The following is a 19935-nucleotide window of genomic DNA, read 5'->3' as shown; positions in this document are numbered from 1 at the left end:
AGAAAAGCCATCAGGCAACTTTCTTGTAGCAAAGCACCAGGATCAGATGCAATCCCTGCTGAAGTCTACAAAGCAGGAGGCCCATTCATGATGCAGAAGCTGACCGAGCTCTTCCAGTCTATGTGGAACGAAGGAAAGGTCCCACAACAGTTGAAAGATGCCAGTATAGTCCACATCTACAAGAGGAAAGGCAACCGCCACTGTTGTGACAATCACTGAGGTATCTCCCTCCTGTCCATAGCTGGGAAGATCTTGGCTCGCGTCCTGCTTAATCGCCTTCTCTAACACCTTGAGCAAGGTCTCCTCCCAGAAATCCAGTGTGGCTTCTGTGCAGAGCGTGGAACTGTCGACATGATATTTGCTGCACGCCAACTCCAGGAAAAATGTCAGGAGCAGCACAGCGACCTCTTTATGACCTTCGTCGATCTGACCGAGGCATTTGATACGGTCAGCAGAGATGGCTTATGGAAGATAATGGAGAAGTTTGGCTACCCTAGCAGGTTCATCACGATTTTTCGGCAGTTCCACGATGGCATGATGGTGAAAGTTTTGGATGATGGTGACGAGTCAGAAGCCTTCCCAGTTACGAACGGTGTGAAGCAAGGATGCATTCTCACCCCTACACTCTTTAGCATGGTCTTCTCTGCTATGCTGAATGATGCCTTCCACGATTGTCAGGATGGTATACACGTCAGATACAGGACTGGCGGTGGGCTATTCACCCTCCGGCGTCTACAGGCTGTTACAAAGGTAAAGGAGACCGTCGTCAGAGACCTCTTATTCGCTGATGATTGCGCCCTCAACGCCAGCACAGAGCAGAAGATGCAGCGAGGAATGGACTGCTTCTCACGAGCCTGTGACAACTTCGGACTTACAATCAGCACCAAAAAGATCGAAGTTATGTACCAGCCCGCACCTGGAAAGCCCCACCAGGAACCACACATCACAGTAAAGGGGCAGAAGCTACTGGCAGTCGACAGCTTTACTTATCTGGGCAGTACTCTATCACGAGCGGTGAACATAGATGCAGAGATCAGCAACAGAATTGCCAAAGCCAGTGCCGCCATTGGGAGACTCCGTGAGAATGTATGGGAGCAGAGAGGACTCAGCCTTACCACCAAGCTGAAGGTCTACCGAGCAGTGGTTCTCACCACCCTCCTCTATGCCAGCAAGAACTGGACTGTCTACAGCAGACACGCTAAACAGCTCAACCACTTCCACTTGAGCTGCCTCTGCAGACTTCACCACGTACAATGGCAGGACCAAGTCCCAGACATGGAGGTCCTGGAGCGGGCTAGCACCCACAGCGTCTACACCCTCCTACAGAAAGCCCAAGCCAGATGGGCTGGCCATGTCGTCAGGATGTCTGACAGTCGACTACCAAAACAGCCGCTGTATGGAGAGCTGAGCCAGGGCAAGCACTCAGTTGGGGGACAGAAGAAACGTTTCAAAGACTGCCTCAAAGACCTCAACATCAATCTCAGTAGCTGGGAATCGCTTGCTCTGGACCGCCCAACCTGGTGGAGCAGGACCACTATAGGAGCGTATGCAGCAGAACTCAGACGCACCGCAGAGGCTCAGAGGAAACGCACAAGGCTCGAGCTACCTCCACTTCCACTGCAGCACCTACCCTCATGTGTCCCACATGTGGGCGAACTTTCAGGGCCCAGATTGGCCTCACCAGTCACCTCCGGACCCACAGTCACAAACCCTCCACCTGACAGAAGTCGTGGTCGTCTCTGACACCGAAGGACGAACAACACAAATCAAAAACTATCAACCTCCGCTTTGAATGCACCCAATGACTTGGCCCCCACAGCCGTCTGTGGCAATGATTCACCACCCTCTAGCTAAAGAAATGTTTCCTCCTCTGTTCTAAATGGATTGCACTCAATTCTGAGGCTGTGTCCTCTGGTCCTAGACTCCCCCACCCTAGGAAACATCCTCCCCACATCAACTCTATCTGTGTCCTCTGGTCCTAGACTCCCCCACCATAGGAAACATCCTCCCCATATCCTCTCTATCTGTGCCCTCTGGTCCTAGATGCCCCCACCCTAGGAAACATTCTCCTCATATCCACTCTATCTAGGCCCTTTAATACTTGATAGTGCTTTTGATAGGTTTCAATGAGATCTGCACATCGCACCCCCTCCCCCACCCCCCGATTCTTCTGAACCTTAGCAAGCACAGGTGCAGAGCCGTCAAATGCCCCACACATGTTCACCCTCTCATTCCCAGGATCATTCACGTAAATCTCCTCTGGACCCTCTCCAACGCCAGCACATCCTTTCTTAGATGTGTTGTCCAAAACTGATGCAGCAGAGGCGGAAGAAAATACTCCAAGTGTTGTCCAACTCAACCTTGCTGATCGTGACCCTCTCCAACGCCAGCAATGAAGCACCCATTGCTGAGACTAAGTCACAAAGGGCTGGGCAGTGAACCAAAACGATGGAGGAACTCAGCAGGCCAGGCAGCTCTTTGGAGGGGAATAAACAGTTGACGTTTCAGGCCGAGACAGGACCTTTCATCAGGACTGGAAGGGAAGGGAAAAGAAGCCAGAATAATAGGTGGGGGGGAGGGGAAGGAGGGCAAGCCGGCAGGTGATAGGTGGGACCAGATGTGTAGGGGTGGGGAGGAGGATGAAGTACCAAGCTGGGAGGTGATGGGTGGAAGAGGTAAAGGGCTGAAGAAGGATGAATCTGATTGGAGGGAGAGGTAGATGATAGCAAAGTGTGGTGAGGAGAAGAGGTATGAGGGGGAGCCAGAATGGGGAATGGAAAAACAGGAGAGGGGGAAGAAATTAGTGGAAATTAGAGAAATCAATGTTTATGTTATCAGGTTTTAGGCTACCCAGACAAAATATTAGGTGTCTCTCCTCATATTGGCAGTAGAGGAGACCATGGACTGACATGGCAGAGTGGGGATGGGAAATGGAATTAAAATGGGAGATCCCATCTATGGGGCAAATGGAGTGAAGGTGGTCAATGAAGAGAGCAGGACGTCAGGAGCCCCTCAAACCAGTAACCCGAGCTTACCTTGCACAAGTTCCATAATGATGTAGATGGGCTGTTTCTGTGTGCAGACGCCAATCAGCCTGACGATGTTTGGATGGTCATACTGCTTTAGGATTCTGCAAGACAAACCCCACCCCGCCCCCAGAGAGCATTATTCCAGCTGCCTTTCCTTCCTTCATGATGCAAAATACATTTATTGCAAGTTTACACTACAGCAAACACAGGGAAAATAACTGTGAATAACACAACTAGGGGTGTCCTGGTAGCATTACAGTACCAACAATCACCGACCCGGGTGTGATTCCCATTGCTGTCTATAAGGAGTTTGCACGTTTCACCCTGTGACCTCGTGAGTTTCCTCCAAGTGCTCTGGTTTCCTCCCACATTACAAAGAAGTACCAGTTCCTAGGTAAACTGTTCTCTTGCTAGTAACTGGGCAGCCGGACATCAGTGGGTGGTCACACCCACCAGACTCCAGGGCCTGATCACTTCCATCCTCCCCGGCGAGGTTTGGCTTGGACCCGGCACCAAATGCTAACCTGGCCTCCATCAGGAACTTGTTCTTCTGCTCTGCCGGCAGGTTCTCCCGGCACATTTTCACCGCCACCAACGTATTGTCGTTTCTCATCCTGCCACTGAACACCTCACCAAAGTTGCCCTGCGGATGGAAGGTGCCTCAGGTGAGGAGAGACCCACAGCTCTCCGCATTTCCCAACCCCCCCAAATCCCCCTCCGACTCCTGCCTCTCCTACAGAGCCACATCACTCCTGGTGTTCCAGCACGACACCCCCATATCCTTACCCGACTCGGTCATCAACACAGTGGCCAAAGCAAGTCACACAGAGAGCTGCAGAGTCCAGAGGAAGCGGCAGTGGGTCCAAGGGTGCAGAGAGGTGGGGGGGGGCACAGAAAGAGAGGGAAGGGGGAACGGGAGAGAGGGAAGGGGGAACGGGAGAGAGGGAAGGATGGTGGGGACAGGAGAGAGGGAAGGGGGAACGGGAGAGAGGGAAGGATGGCGGGGACGGGATTGTGATGGGAGAGAGGGGCTTGTGACGGGAGACGGGGGGTGACTGGAGAGAGGGTGTTGTGATGGGAGACAGGGTGACTGGAGAGAGGGGGTTGTGACAGGATAGAAGGGGTTGTGACAGAATAGAAGGGGTGACAGGAGAGAGAGGGTTGTGAAGGGAGAGAGGGGGTTGTGAAGGGAGAGAGGGGGTTGTGATGGGAGAGAGGGGGTTGTGACAGAATAGAGGGGGTGTCGGGAGAAAGGGGGTTGTGACGGGAGAGAGGGGGTGTTGGGAGAGAGAGACTGATATGAAGGGCCTTGGGCTGAAAAGTTGACTGCACTCTTTTCCATAGATGCTGCCTGACCTGCTGAGCTCCCCTGGTATTTTGTGTGTGTTGCTCAGATTTCCAGAACTGCAGATTTTCTCATTTGAGAAAAAGAGATCCAAACTTTAGAGAGAGCAGCGATGAATCAGACAAAGACCAGAGTTTAGAGTGAGCAGGGGTGAATCAGACTGAGACCAGGAGTTTAGAGTGAGCAGGGGTGAATCAGATAAAGACCAGAGTTTAGAGTGAGCAGGGGTGAGTCAGACAGGGATTCGGAGTTTAGACTGAGCAGGGGTGAGTCAGACAGGGATTCGGAGTTTAGAGTGAGCAGGGGTGAGTCAGACAGGGGTTCGGAGTTTAGAGTGAGCAGGGGTGAGTCAGACAGGGGTTCGGAGTTTAGAGTGAGCAGGGGTGAGTCAGACAGGGATTCGGAGTTTAGAGTGAGCAGGGGTGAGTCAGACAGGGATTCGGAGTTTAGAGAGGGTACTTCAGTTTCCCTTGCTTTTATATTCTCATGTTGAGGACTGCGTGCGAGTGAGTATGTTCACTGGGTTGCTGTGCAGTCGCCATCATCAACTCCACTCACACTCTTGTTCTCAGGTCAACCTGGACATCGAGCTCCACAGCACGTTGACCACTACTCCCGGTCTGAACAGCTGACCCTCTCTGGTTTAGAGCAGAAATGGATTTCACGCTATTTGCTGGGTGAGAGAGGATTCCGTGCAAACAAATCTGCCCTCAGGCAGCTCCCTGCACTTACCCGGCCAATCTGATCTCCAATCAGCACATCCTCGTGATCCAGAACCCACTTGTCCTGGAAGATAACACAGTAACAAGTCTGCCAGCTATTCAACTGCAGAGATCATCACACAGAGTATATAGGAAAGGGCACACGAGATGGGGGAGTGGGAGGTGGGGAGGGGAAGGTGGAGGTGGGGAAGGTGGGGAGGGGAAGGTGTGGAAGGTGGGCAGAGGGACAGGGGAGAGGGACCGGGGGAGGGGCTGCACGAGGAGGGAATGGTGTGGGGAATTGGGGGAGAGAGGGTGTGGCGGCACAGGGGCCAGAGGGGCATGGGGACATGGGGGAGTGGAAGACAGAGGGCCAGGTGAGGGAAGACAGGGTGAGTTGAGAAATTGAGAGATAGAGAGTGTGAGAGAGAGATGAGAGAGTAGGAGGAAGAGAGATAGAGGGTGAGGAGAGAGAGATATAGAGGATGAGGTGAGGAGAGAGAGAGTTACAGAGGGCAGGAGAGAGATACAGAGTACTGGAACGTGTATAAAATGCACAGGAGAACCAGCGAGACAGGTACACGGTACTCCAAGACAAAATATATACTCTGTGTGAAAAACTCATTGAGAGAAGGGGTGAAAAAAGAAAGAGGAAGAGAACAGTAAAAGTGAAGTGAAAGTGAGAGAGAGTGTGGAAGCATGGGAGAAGAGACGAATAGGTGAGAAACGCCGTGGGGCACCTTCACAACAGGCCTGATCAATGTCGCCCCCGTTTTCTTGGTGACGGGCTGTCCAGTCTTCAGGAGGTTGTCAATGAGCAGAGGGATGGTGGGAAAACTGTCACCATCAAATCGATACTGTGACTGTTGAGATACAAAAGGGCAAATCAGGCATCCACAGCTCTGCCTCTAACTCAAACGACACCAAACTAAAATTGCCAACCAACGTGTCTTAACGTATTGAGAATGATCTTCTCCTGAAGAAAAATACCAATAAATGCAGGAACTTCTATTCCTGCATGAGATAGTCTATATTGTTCAATGTGTTTGGTATTTTGTACCTGTGCATTGTAACCAGGTACTTTCTACATGATATATGGCACCCTACGAGCTGTGTATGTTCAACTGCCCTGTGGTACTCTCATAAACACAAGAGATTCTGCAGACACTGGAAATCCAGAGCAACACATGCTGGAGGGACTCTGCTGGTCTGGGAGCATCTGTGGAAATGACCAAATAAATGATGTTTGAGGCCCTTCTTCAGGACTGGAAAGGAAGAGGAAGCTGCCAGAATATGAATTTGGGGTGGGGGGGGGAAGGGGGTCTAATTGGAAGGGGATGGGTGAATCCAGCTGGCTGGGGGAGTGGGGATGAAGTAAGAAGCTGGGAGGTGATAGGTGGAGAAAGTAAGTGGCTGGAGAAGAAGGAATCTGATAGGAGAGAAGAGTGGACCATGGGAGAAAGGGAAGGAGGAGGGAGGTGATAGGCAGATGAAGAGAAGAGGTAATACAGGGTCCAGCATGGGGAATTGGCAAAGAGGGAAGGGGGAGGGCAAAAAATTACCAGAAGGAGAAACAGATGTTCGTGCTGTCAGGTTAGATGGAATGGTGGTACTTCTCCAACTAGAGTGTGGCCTCCTGGTGGCAGAAGATGAGGCCATGGACTGACATGTTGGAATGAGGATGGGGGTAGGAATTAAAATGGCTGGCCACTGGGAAATCCTGTTTTCTGCGGATGGAGCAAATGTGCTTGACAAAGTGTTGAGTCTCACCGATGTTAGATCACACCATTGTGCCACATTGGGAGCAATGGGTATCTCTTACCGCCTCTCCACACCTGCCTATCAAAGCCCTCCCCCGTCAACTTCCAGCCTGAAGTCCTTCCCCACCCCCATTCTTATTCCGGTTTCTGCATCCTTCCTTTCCAGCCCTGCTGAAAGGTCAGCCTGGATTGTTGACCGTTTATTCCTTTCCATAGACACTGCCTGATCTACACAGTTCCTTCAGCAGTTTGTGTGTGTTGCTGTTACACAGTCAAACACTGAAGGCATGCCAGTGTTGAAACATTCTTCCGTTAAGGAGATTTAGCACGTCATAGAGCACTCTAACGAAATTCTGCAGATAGACACTGCAGATGCTGGAAAGCCAGAAGAACACACACAAAACAGAGGAGGAAATCAGCAGGTCAGGCAACAGCTGTGGAAGGGAATAAGCAGTCAAAATTTTGGGCAGAGACCCCAAAACTTTGACTGTTTGTTTCACTCCACAGATGCTGCGTGACCTGGCTGACTTCCTCCGGCATCTTTTGTGCGTTCTACTGTTGAAAGTAACCTGACTGTTGCATCACGGCCTGGCCGAGCGATTCAAATGCACCGGAACACAAGAAGCTGCAGAGGATTGTGGACTACGCCCACATCCCTTCCGCCATCTACATCAGGCACAAGATGCTGGAGGAACTCAGCAGGTCAGGCACCATCTCTGGAGAGGAATAAATACCTGACGGGCTGAGCTCCTCCAGCATTTTGAGTTGCTCAGGATTACCAGCATCTGCAGATTGGCCCCTCACACGGCAATGGACGGGACCAACAGGCAGGACCCCACTTACGTCCGAGTGCTGAATGATGAAATGGCGGCACTGTCCCGCAGACATCACGGACAGGACATACTCCCCCTTGTTCTGGCTCTCTCGCACCAGGAAGTCTCCTTCGGTGGTCAGGAGTTGCTGAGTCTCCAGTCGGGGGATGGCGCCGTGGTACCAGGCCTGTTGGGTCAGGGGCTTCTGTACAGCTGGGACGATGGGCAGCAGCGGGGGAAGCTGGGGGAGCCAGAACACACTGCATGAAGACAGCTTTCACCCCTTCCCCTTAACACTCCCCTCCCCACGTCTTTAAAAGATGAATCTTAGCCTTATTTGTCATATGTACATTGAAACGTACAATGAAATGCGTTATTTGTGTCAACAACTAACACTGTCCAAGGACGTGCTGGGCCTGCCCGCTAGCGTTGCCATGTTTCCGGGGCCAGTACAGCATCCCCACAACTTAGTAACTCCAACCTGTACAACTTTGGAATGTGGGAGGAAACCGGAGTGCCTGGAGGAAACTCACATGGTCAGGGGGAGGACGGACCGTGGCGGGGTTTCTGCCCTGATCACAAGCGCCGTTAAAGGTTACGTCGGCTGTACTGCCGCTAGGCCACCCTTACCAACCCAGAGATGCCCCCCCCCACCACACAGACTGGTGAGCCAGGAAGAAATCTCCAGGGGAGCAGAGGATGGAGACGAGGCCCATGCAGGGGCTCAGAGTCAAGTCCCATTGTCCCCATAGGACGGTCACTCGGTGATCCAGGTGTGGGGGGGGGGGGTGTCGATGCCGACCAGGGCACTCTACAGCAGGACAGGGTGGCAAAGGCAAGCAGAATGTACTCAGACACTGGTCCTTTACTTAATTTGGTCATTTAGAGATACAGGCCTTTTGAGGCGTGCTGCCAGCGACTGCTTTAACCTTAATCACGGGAGAATCTACAGTGACCAATTAATTAACCTACTGGCCATTACATCTTTAGACTACGGGAGAAAACCGGAACACCGGGAGGATGCCAGGATTGAACTTTGAACTCCAACACCACACTAACTGCTACGCCAGCTTGCTGCCCATGTGGCATCCTGGGTCCATCCGACTATAAGCTATAGAAGCAGAATCAGGCCATTTGGTCCATTGAGTCTGCTCTGCCATTTCATCATGGCTGATCCATCTGCTGGTCTATTATCCAGTCTGTTCCTTCACATCACAGCTCAATCCCATCGCTTGTCACGCTCGACATCCCCAGGGAAACTGGTGCGAGGAACTAGGCGCCACTTACACTGAACTTGGGCTTGAAGAGTCCCGAGATGTGGTTCTTCAATGTCTCCAGGGTCATGGGCCGGACACCGTCCTTCCCCTGAGGGTGAGAGACAGACCGTGTCAGAATGTCCAGGCAAGGAGCAATAAGGGGCAAAGAGATAGGAAGGAGGAGGAGGGAAGAGGGAGAGGGTGAAAGGGATTGGAATGGGAAGGAGGCGGGGGGAGAGGGGAGAGGTGGGGGAGGGTGTGGAGATGAGTGGAGGGGAGTGGGGAGTGCGGTTGGGTGGGGGAGGACAGGGGAAAGGGATAAAGGGTTGGAGGGTGGGTGATGGGTTGGGGGGGCAAGGACATGAGTGGAGGTTGGAGTGGGGAGGAATGAGGAGGGAAGGCAAGGGCAAGGAGGGGGGATTGGGAAGGGAGGAGGGGGGAGTGATGTGCTGGTGGGTTTCCGATGGTGGAGACCACCCTAGGTGAAGACGATTCATCCACATGGAATCACACCACAGTTCTCTGATCCCCTTCTCACTTCCCCTCTGCCCCACCTCGCTGGCCCTTCCCCCACCACAGACTTCACCACTGTTGGACTGCAACTCCACTCTGTCCCTGCTGGTATCCTTCCCTTGACTCGCTCCCCCCACACCCTGCCAGTGATCATATCATTGTTTCTCCCACATCTCCCTCGACTCCAACCTCCTGTCTCCCCTCCATTCACCTGCCCCCATCTCCACTCCTCCCGCTGACCTCCTCAGGAGGCTGCCTGGATCCGATGTTGCCTCATTGCTGACGTGATGGGGAAGTGGTACTCATCGGCATCCTCCGTGTTCCCCACCTCCAGCCACCTCGCCCGCTGCCTCGCTCCCTCCCCCACCCCAGCCTGTGTCTGGTGGTGCCTCACCGCCGAGGTGACGGAGTAACGATCCTCGTCAGTGCCCAGGGCCGTGGGGGGCTCCCTGTCTCCCAACTCCCTCAGCTTGTGTTCGAGCTGCAGCTTTTGGACGTCCAGTCGAGCTTTGGTACACATCAAGGCTCTCTCCTGCTGGTAACTCTCTTCCAGAGCACACTTCTTGCTGAAGACGTAGACTCTGCCAGGCACAGCAGAGGTTCAAATTCATGTTGAAGTTTAATTGTTATTCAACCACACATGAACACAGCCAAACGAAACAGCGTTCCTCTGGGGCCAAGGTGCAAAACACATCACCAACAGCACACAGCACATAAAAGACAGCAGTAAGCACAAAAAGTATAATATAGCCCAAGTCCTTGAGTGAAACATCCTGCAGATTGGAGGTGCATGGATGACTGTTGGCAAGAACAAGCTTGTGGCAGTCCGCAGACAAACGCACGTATGCGCGCAGAACTGGGAGAACACCGGAGGACAGCACCAACGGGAGGGGCCTCGGGAGGGGAAGGAAACGTAGCTCACTCTGCCCCTCCGCTACTTGCTGCTATCCCACTAGCCAACACCAGTTCCCCAGTGTCCAATAATCCCACCCACCTTGGCATCGACTGAGTGCCCTCTGCTCTCAGGAGGTGGGGAGTGGAATCACAGAACTCCAAGGATTCACCAAAGCAGAAAATAACTTTTCGTCTCCGCCCTGAGTGGCGGAGCTGTGGCCCCACAAGTTAGTATTGTGCCAATTATCTTTTGAGGGAGATTTTTTAAATTGAACAGACTGGTGGCAGAAGACCTGACAGCTCGAGCAGGGTTGTAAAACGAAAGTGATCATGTGCACTCTGGTCCCAGACTATTGAGAGCTTTAAGAAAAGTTTGTGGAGCCATTACCTGGTAGCTCCAGAGACCAGAGTTCGATCCTGGCCTCAGGCAATGTCTGTGTGGAGCCTGTAAGTTCTCACTGTGACCGGGCTCTCCAGTTCCCTCCACATTCCCAGGACATGCTAGTCAGTAGTAAATTGCCCCCCCAGAGGGAAGGGACAACGGGAATGCAGGAGTGATGTGGGATTGGTGGACGGGCAGTGCAGACTCTGTCAGTCAGTCAGTCAGTCTACAGGAGAGGTGAGAGTAGGAGTGAGAGGCAGTGAAAGAAGGGGCCAGTGATGAGAAATGGGTGGCTGGGATGGTGGCTGTGCTGGAGGACATACAACTTGGTTTATCCATAAGCTATGATAGGATTCTCCCACTCTCTGGACATGCTCTCTTCTCGCTGCTGCCATCAGGAAGGAAGTACAGGAGCCTCTGGACACACACTGCCAAGGTCAGGAACAGTAATTATCCCTCAAGTATCAGGGTTTTGAATCACTCAACCTATCCCACAACCTATGGACTCACTTTCAAGGACCCTTCATCTCATGTTCATGAGATATATTGTTTATTTGTTTGTTTGTTTGTCTATTTATTTATTTATTTATTTATTTGTTGTTATTATTATTATTTATTTTCTCTTCTTGTATTCGCACAGTTCGTTGTCTTTTGCACATTGGTTGTTTGTCCACCCTGTTGGGTGCGATCTTTCACTGATTCTATTGCGCTTCTTGCGTATTCTGTGAATGCCCACAAGAAAATGAATCTTGGGGTTGTGTATGGTGACTTATATATACTTGGAATTCTAGATGTCCCATCACCATGACACTCATGGTAATGCCCGAGAAGCGGTGCAGTACGTGCCAGCCCTTGCCAGCCGTGTTGCTCACCCTGACCGGAAGCCCGCGGTCTGCTTCTCCACCGTTATCTCATTGAAGATCTGTCTGCTGGTGGCCTGGCGGTTGTTGATAGTCTCCGTCAGAGTCTGCAGCTCCTCCTCGATTGCCGTTAGGCTGGGCAGGAACACAGGGATGTCAGTGCACACCGCCCCGGCCAGACATGCATCGCAAACAAGCCAGGTGTCAAGAACACAATCCCAACCTGCAGGACGTCGTGACCCACCTTGCAGACAAGGCAGCTAACACCGTCCCAATGTGGACACTGAAACAGGTCCTTTGACCCACGGCTTCCACGTTAAACTCTCTGCCCATCTACGCTCATCACATATGCCAACTTCGAACTGGGATAGAGGGGTAGAATACGGCCATTGAGTTTGCTCCATGACTTTTTTTAAACCCCATTCTTCCACCTTCTCCCCGTCACCCTCACAGTGAGGTCTGTACCCTTTAATGCCTTGTCAGTCTAAATGATGTTAAGCATAGAATTCATATCTGAATTCACCACTTCCTTTGGCAGCACAATCCACATATCAACCTCTCTCTGTGTGAACAATTCTCCCCTCCAAATCCTCTTTAAAGCTCCTTGAAACCCATGCCCTCTTGGTTTTGATACAACTACCACGAAAAAGAATATAACTTTCTACTCTATACCTACCTCTCATAATTTTATATACCTCTATCAGGTCACCCCTCAGACTCCTTCACTCCAGGGAAAACAAGCTCAGCCTATTCAATCTCTCTCCATAACTCAATCCAAGCAGCATTCTGGTGAAATTTGAGAGGGAAAAAAATAAAATCCAATGTGTCGGTGTTTCAGTGGAATAAAGGGAGTTACAATGGCATGAGAGGGGAACTGGCCAAAGTTGACTGGAAAGGGACACTAGCAGGAAGGACGGCAGAGCAGAAAAGGCTGGAGTTTCTGTGAAAAATGAGGGAAGTGCAAGACAGATATATTCTAAATAAGAACAAATATTTGAACGGAAAAAGGACAAGTGAAGTCAGAGTCAAAATAAAAGCAAAAGAGAGGGCATACAAGGAAGCCAAAGGAAGTGGGACGATAGAGGATTGGGAAGATTTTAAAAACTTGCAGAAGGAAGAAGGAAAACTTAAGAAGGTCATTAGGAAGGAATTATGAAAGGAAATTGACGATTAATATCAAAGAAGATACTGAAAGCTTTTTTAAGTATATAAAGGGTAAAAGAGAGTCGAGCGTAGATATAGGACCAACACAAAATGACACTGGAAATATTGTAATGAGAGATGCAGAGATAGCAGAGGAACTGAATGCATATTTTGCATCAGTCTTCACAGTGCATGACATCTGCAGTATACCGGACATTCAAGATTGTCAAGGAAGCAAAGCTTGTGCAGTGAAAACTATGACTGAGAAGGTGCTCAGGAAGCTTAATGGTCTGAGGGTGGATAAATCTCCTGGACCTGGGGTCTGAAGGAAGTAGCTAAAGAGATTAACGATGATCTTTCAAGAATCGATAGATTCTGGCACTGTACCTGATGACTGGAAAATTGCAAATGTTACTCCGCTAATTAAGAAGGGTGGGAGGCAGCAGAAAGGAAACTATAGGCCTGATAGCCTGACATCAGTGGTAAAGGGGCAAAGAAGTGGCAAATGAAATACTATGTTGGAAAGTGTACGGTCATGCGCTTTGGTAGAAGAAATAAATGGGCAGACTATTACTTAGATGGGAAGAGAATTCAAAATGCAGAGGTGCAAATGGACCCTAAGTTGTGCAGGGTACCCTAAAGGTTAATCTCCAGGATGAGTCGGTGGTGAAGAAGGCAAATGCAACGTTGGCATTCATTTCCAGAGATATAGAATATAAGAGCAGGGATGTGATGTCGAGGCTGTATAAAGCACTCGTGAGACCACACGGAGTATTGAGTGCAGTTTTGGGCTCCTTATTTGAGAAAGGATATACTGACATTGGAGAGGGTTCAGAAGATTCACGAGAATGATTCCAGGAATGAAAAGGTTACCATATGAGGAATGTCTGGCAGCTCTTGGACAGTATTCCCTGGAGTTCAGGAGAATGAGGGAAGTTCTCATAGAAACATTCTGAATGTTAAAAGGCCTGAACAGATTAGATATGGCAAAGTTATTTCCCATGGTAGGGGATACTAGGACAAGAGCGCACAACTTTAGGATTGAAGGACGTCCATTTAGAACAGCGATCTGGAGAAATTACTTTAGTCAGAGGGTGGTAAATATGTGGAATTTATTGCCACCAGTGGCTGTGGAGGCCAAGTCATTGGGTGTACTTACGGCAGAGATAGATAAGTTCTTGATTAGCCAGGGCATCAGAGGGTATGGGGTTAAAGCAGGGGAGCGTGGAGGACTGGAAGAATTGGATCAGCCCATGATTGAAAGGCAGAGCAGACTTGATGGGCCGAATGGCCTGCTTCTGCTCCTATATCTCATGGTCTAATCTCCTCGGCTCTCACTCTAACACAAGCACATCCTCCATAAAATCTGGTGACTACAAATGCCATATTCAAGTTTGCTGAATCAAAGGTGATGATGAGTCAGCGTAGAAGCGAGAGATTGAAAATCTGTCTGAGTGCTGCCATAACAACAACCTCTCACTCAGTGTCAGCAAGACCAAGGCACTGATTATAGACCAGGAGAAGGAAGGTCTATGAGCCAGTCCTCATCAGAGGATCAGAGGTGGAGAGGGTCAGCAACTTTAAATTCCTCGGTGTTATTATTTTGGAGGACCTGTCCTGGGCTCAGCACGAAAGTGTAATTATGAAGAAAGCACAGCAGCACCTCAACTTCCTTAGGAGTTTGTGGAGATTCGACGTGACATCTAAAGCTTTGACAAGCTTCTGTGGAGAGTGGAGTTCAGTGGAGAGTATGTAATCTGGCTGCATCACAACCTGGTTTGAAAACCCTTGACAGAAAATCCTACAAAAAGTCATGGATGCAGCATGGGTAAAGCCCTCCCCACCACTGAGCATATCTATAAGAAACACTATTGCAGGAAAGCAGCATCCATCACCAGTGATACCCACTACCCAGGACATGCTCTCTTCTCGCTGCTGCCATCAGGAAGGAGGTACAGGAGCCTCAGAACCCACATCACCAGGTTCCAGAACAGTTACTACCCCTCAACCAACAACCAAAGGGGATATCTTCACTTGCTCCATCCTCAAACTGTTCCTACGAGCAATGGACTCACTTTCTCCTGTTCTCAATATTTATCGCTTATTTTGTATTATTTCTTCCCTTTTGTATTTGCACAGATTGCTATCTTTTGCATAATGGTTGAACACCCAAGTTAGAGTGGTTTTTCATTGAATCTGTTATGGTTTTAATCTATGGATATATTGAGTATGCCTACAAGAAAATGAATCTCAGTATTGTTTTTGGTGACATATATGTACTTTGATACTCAATTTACTTTGAACTTTGATTAAATATTCCTTCTGTACACTAACCAGTGTTTTGTGAAGTTGCGAGTAGCAGACAAATGTTTATAGTTTCTGCCCTAGCCGATGAAGGCAAGCATTCTTCATCAACCGATCGGCCAATGCTGGAGCAGTCTTTGGGCCAGATCAAAGTGCAGGGCTCTGACCCAAGAGCTAAAAATGACAGGTGGTTAACCGATTTAAGTGCTGTGCTAGATTTTTTTTAAAAAGGCGTTGAGGTTGAGGGCAAAGCTGAACTGGTGTTCGGCTCACTACTCCAAGGCTTTACTCGCCTCAGTGCTGAACTGACTCTACAGCTGTGACCTGTAACCTTTGGCTCTTGTCTCAGCCCTGAACTGGCTCTGTGGCTGTGGCCTGTCGCCATCAGGCTCCTGTTGGATAAGACACCGGGACCGGACAAGATGTACCCCAGGCTACTATCGGAGACGTGGGAGGAGATTGCTGAGCCTCTGGCAATGATCTTTGCATCATAGGGGGGGTTCCAGAGGATTGGAGAGTTGCGGATGTTGTTCCCTTATTCAAGAAAGGGAGTAGAGATAGCCCAGGATATTATGGATCAGTAAGTCTTACTTTAGTGGTTGGTAAGTTGGTGGAGAAGATCCTGAGAGGCAGGATTTATGAACATATGAACATTTATGAACAGGATTTATGTAGTGTACATGGATTTCAGCAAGGCATTTGATAAGGTACCCCATACAAGGCTTATTGAGAAAGTAAGGAGGCATGGGATCCAAGGGGACATTGCTTTGTGGATCCAGAACTGGCTTGCCCACAGAAAGCAAAGAGTGATTGCAGATGGGTCATATTCTGCATGGAGGTCGGAGACCAGTGGTATGCCTCAGGGATCTGTTCTGTGACCCCTCCTCTTCATGATTTTTATAAATGACCTGGATGAGCAAGTGGAGGGATGGGTTAGTAAATTTGCTGATGACACAAAGGTTGGAGGTGCTGTGGATAGTGTTGAGGGCTGTCAGAGGTTACAGCGGGACATTGATAGGATGCAAAACTGGGCTGAGAAGTGGCAGATGGAGTTTAACCCAGATAAGTGTGAGGTGGTTCATTTTGATAGGTCAAATATGATGGCAAAATATAGTATTAATGGTAAGACTTGGCAGTGTGGAGGATCAGAGGGATCCTGGGGTTCAAGTCCATAAGACACTCAAAGCTGCTGTGCAGATTGACTCTGTGGTTAAGAAGGCGTGTGGTGTATTGGCCTTCATCAGCCATGGGATTGAGTTCAAGAGCCATAAGGTAATGTTACAGCTATATAGGACACTGCTCAGACCGAAGTTGGAGTACTGTGCTCACTTCTGGTCACCTCACTACAGGAAGGATGTGGAAACTACAGCAAGGGTGCAGAGGAGATTTACAAGGATGTCCTGACGAAGGGTCTCTGCCCGAAACGTCGATAGTGCTTCTCCCTATAGATGCTGCCTGGCCTGCTGTGTTCCACCAGCATTTTGTGTGTGTTGTTCGAATTTCCAGCATCTGCAGATATCCTCGTGTTCACAAGGATGTTGGGAGCATGCCTTATGAGAATAGGTTGAGTGAACTTTTCTCCTTGAGGCAATGGAGGATAGGAGGTGACCTGACAGAGATGTACAAGATGATGAGAGGCATTGATCGTGCGGATAGTCAGAGGCTTTTTCCCAGGGCTGAAATGGCTAACACGACAGGGCACAGTTTTAAGGTGCTTTGAAGTAGGTACAGAGATGTCAGGGGTAAGTGTTGTTTTTTTTACACAGAGAGTTGTGAGTGTATGGAATGGGCTGCTGGCAACAGTGGTGGAGGCGGATACAATAGGGTCTTTTAAGAGACTGCTGGATAGGTACAGGGAGCTTAGAAAAATAGAGGGCTATGGGTAACCCTAGGTAATTTCTAAAGTAAGTACATGTTTGGCACAGCACTGTATTGTGTTGTAGGTTTTTCTATGTTTCTATTATGTTTCTTTGTTTTGTGGCTGCCTGCAAGAAGACAACTCTCAAGATTGTGCGTAGTATACATAGTTTGGTGATAAACGTAGGTTGAACTTTGACCTGTGTTGCTACTTTCAGGGAACTGTGGACCTGAACCCGACGATCCCTCTCTTCATCAACATTCCTTTGTGCCTGACCATTTACTGAGTATTCCTGAACCCCGAAATGTGTCACCTTGCACTAGTCAGGATTAAATTCCATCTGCCAACACTCTACTCAGCTTTCTGTCTGATATATTTCCTGATGGGACCTTGCTTGCTATCCACAGGACCACCAGCTTCCGTGCTCCACTGAGAGACAGCTTGGTGCCGGCGTGCATGACCCTCGACGCCATGATTCATAGCACACACAGAGTTTAACTTTGTCTTATTACAAATTCTGACTGGTTGCATCGCCCTCTGTTATAGAGAATCCAATGTCATGGATCAGAAATTGAGGCAGAGGGCTGCATCATGGGCACAAGCCTCCCCAGCACTGAGGACATCCTCAAAAGTCAATGCCTCAACAGAGTGGCACTGATCATTAAGGACCCTCACCATCCAGGTCACGTTGTGTTCTCACTGCTACCATCAGGGAGGAGGCACAGGAGCCTGAAGACACACAATCAATGTTTTAGGAGCAGCTTCTTCCCCTCTGCCATCAGATTTCTGAATGATCCATGAACCCATGAACACGCCCTCACTCTCCTTTGCACTGTTTATTGCTATATTTCCTAACAATAGCCAGAGTAATTTTTAAATGCATTGCACTGTACTGATGCCACAGAACAAATGACACAACTTATGTCAATGATAATAAACCGATTCTGACGTTCACGAGAGCCTACAACTACCCAAATATACAGGTGTGGTCCAACACGCCACGTTCAGATGAGCACGCACACGGCACGGTTGGCTGCACACACTCACCTGTGCTGCACTGACTCGATGGTCAGGTCGTTCACCTGCAGCTCACCCGCTTGCAAGTCGTCCAAGTCCTCCAAGAGGCTGCTGTCAAAGGTAACGATCGGGGGCAGCTCCGTCACCGTCCTGTGCGGGACATGAAGAGTCAGAGTGAGGTGTAATGGCAATCCACTCAAGCTTCACACCTGTCCCTTCCTGCCTGGTTCCCCAGCCGCAGTCCAGTCCGGCTCAGCACCTACCAGGGAGTCCACCCCTGCTGGGGACACCAATGGATGTACAGGACCCTGGACAGCTGCTTCCTTTCAGCCGACCAGCAAAACCCTAATCACACACAAAATGCTGGAGCAACTCAGCAGGACAGGCTGCATCTATGGAGAGGAATAAACAGTCAACATTTCCGGCCAAGATGTCCCAATGATGGTCGTGGCATGAAACATCAACAGTTTATTCCCCTCCACGGATGCTGCCTGTCTGAGTTCCTCCAGCATTTTGTGTGTGTTGCTTATGATTTCCAGTACCTGCAGAATCCTTTGTGTTTATAAAACTCTCATCACTTAGTTTATCAACATGATAAACACTTCTAGCACTAAAACAGACTTTCATTTTGTTCAAATTGTGTTCTTTCTTGTAAAACTCCATATAGAGTGGATTCTGGATCATTGGACCATTGGCCAATCCGGGCAGCGGCTTATACGGACAACTCTTAAAAAACAAAAACTAATCAAGGAAACATCCAGGGCTCCTTTCATATATTTGGGACACCAAGTCACTTCACTGAGACAGGAGACTATTGACAAACAGTTTCTAACTAGAGTCAGTCACATGAACTGTTAGACACTACACCGTGTTTAGAGCAAACAGGTTTTAAATCGCATCAGTTACATGTGCTTTGTGTTATCCATTAAGGTTGAAAGGTGCCGATTCCAAAAGCAGTGATTTTTGATCATTTTGTGCCAGGAAACTTATTGTTGGATTACAACATTATTTCATGCAGAAAGGCAACAAAGGCAGTCCATTATCTGCATGAGGAGTCTGAGTTTGTTCATTTACAGTCAATCAAAAGAACACAATGTATACTGGATGAATTCCTCGGTCGATAACTACAAGGAACTAATACAGTTCTGTGTGTTGTTTATGCACATAATTTGTTACCTGGTTAATGTTTTGTCTTTTTATACTTTTAAAATTTTTTCCATGAAACTTCGGCTAATCGTGGCAGCCAATTAATTGGGCCAAAATGTCCCAGTCCCGATGTCGCCCAGTTAACCGGAATCCGCCACAATTCATGTCTGACTTTTGATTTTCGTCAGAATGCTGCTTATCTGATGTTGTGAACCTGTGATGCGGATACAAATTTTTCGTTGCCGCATGTACTTGTGCATTTGGCAATAAACATGACATTAACGATAGATCTGAGTTTGGATTGGGATGAAGGGGGGACCCAAGTCACAATGGATGTTAAACCACACAGGTTGAAATGCCCACGTCCAGGCTCCCGCAACGGTTGAGGAAGGTGGGAACCGACCCGTCTTTGGGGACGAGGGGTGTGGGTGGGGGAATCTAGCGCAAAGCACACACAAAATGCTGGAGGAATTCAGCAGGTCAGACAGCATCTATGGAGAGGGAAAAAGCAGACAATGTTTCAGGCCGAGGCCCTTCATCAGGACTGAGAGGAAGGCGGGGGAGAGGTCGGAATAAGGTGGGGAGAGGGCAAGGAGCGCAAGCTAGCAGGTCAACACACACAAAATACTGGAAGAACTCTGCAGACCAGGTAGCATCATTGAAGGGTCTCAGCCTGAAACATTGACTGTTTACTCGGTTCCATAGATGCTGCCTGGCCTGCTGAGTTCCTCCAGCATTTCACGTGTGCTACTTGAATTTCCAACATCTGCAGATCTGGTCATGTTTCTGACAAGCTGGCAGGTGATAGCTGAGGGGGAAGGGGGTGGGTGCAGGAGGGGATAGGTGGAAGAGGAAGAGGGCTGAGGAAGACAGAATGTGATTGAAGAGGAAAGCAGACGTGGGAGACAGGGAAGG

At 49.4% G+C, this 19935-nt stretch overlaps 1 protein-coding gene across 3 annotated transcripts in view; it reads right to left on the bottom strand.

Moving 5' to 3' along the window:
* Positions 1 to 19935, bottom strand: part of fes (FES proto-oncogene, tyrosine kinase) — a 118521-nt gene that overhangs the window by 19920 nt on the left and 78666 nt on the right. For all 3 annotated transcript variants that reach the window (XM_059945910.1, XM_059945912.1, XM_059945911.1), the window contains 9 exons: positions 17905 to 18024; positions 11565 to 11687; positions 9811 to 9997; positions 8935 to 9012; positions 7679 to 7888; positions 5816 to 5938; positions 5107 to 5160; positions 3554 to 3672; positions 3036 to 3130 (listed from right to left, as the gene is read on the bottom strand). In XM_059945910.1, the coding sequence (XP_059801893.1) occupies positions 3036 to 3130; positions 3554 to 3672; positions 5107 to 5160; positions 5816 to 5938; positions 7679 to 7888; positions 8935 to 9012; positions 9811 to 9997; positions 11565 to 11687; positions 17905 to 18024 (1109 nt within the window). The remainder of the gene's footprint in view (positions 1 to 3035; positions 3131 to 3553; positions 3673 to 5106; positions 5161 to 5815; positions 5939 to 7678; positions 7889 to 8934; positions 9013 to 9810; positions 9998 to 11564; positions 11688 to 17904; positions 18025 to 19935) is intronic.

This window comes from Hypanus sabinus, chromosome 21 (genome assembly GCF_030144855.1).
Source record: "Hypanus sabinus isolate sHypSab1 chromosome 21, sHypSab1.hap1, whole genome shotgun sequence".
NCBI classification, from domain to species: Eukaryota; Metazoa; Chordata; class Chondrichthyes; order Myliobatiformes; family Dasyatidae; genus Hypanus; species Hypanus sabinus.
The sequence above is the reverse complement of the archived record's forward strand: the minus strand, read 5'-3'. Positions and strand labels throughout refer to the sequence as shown.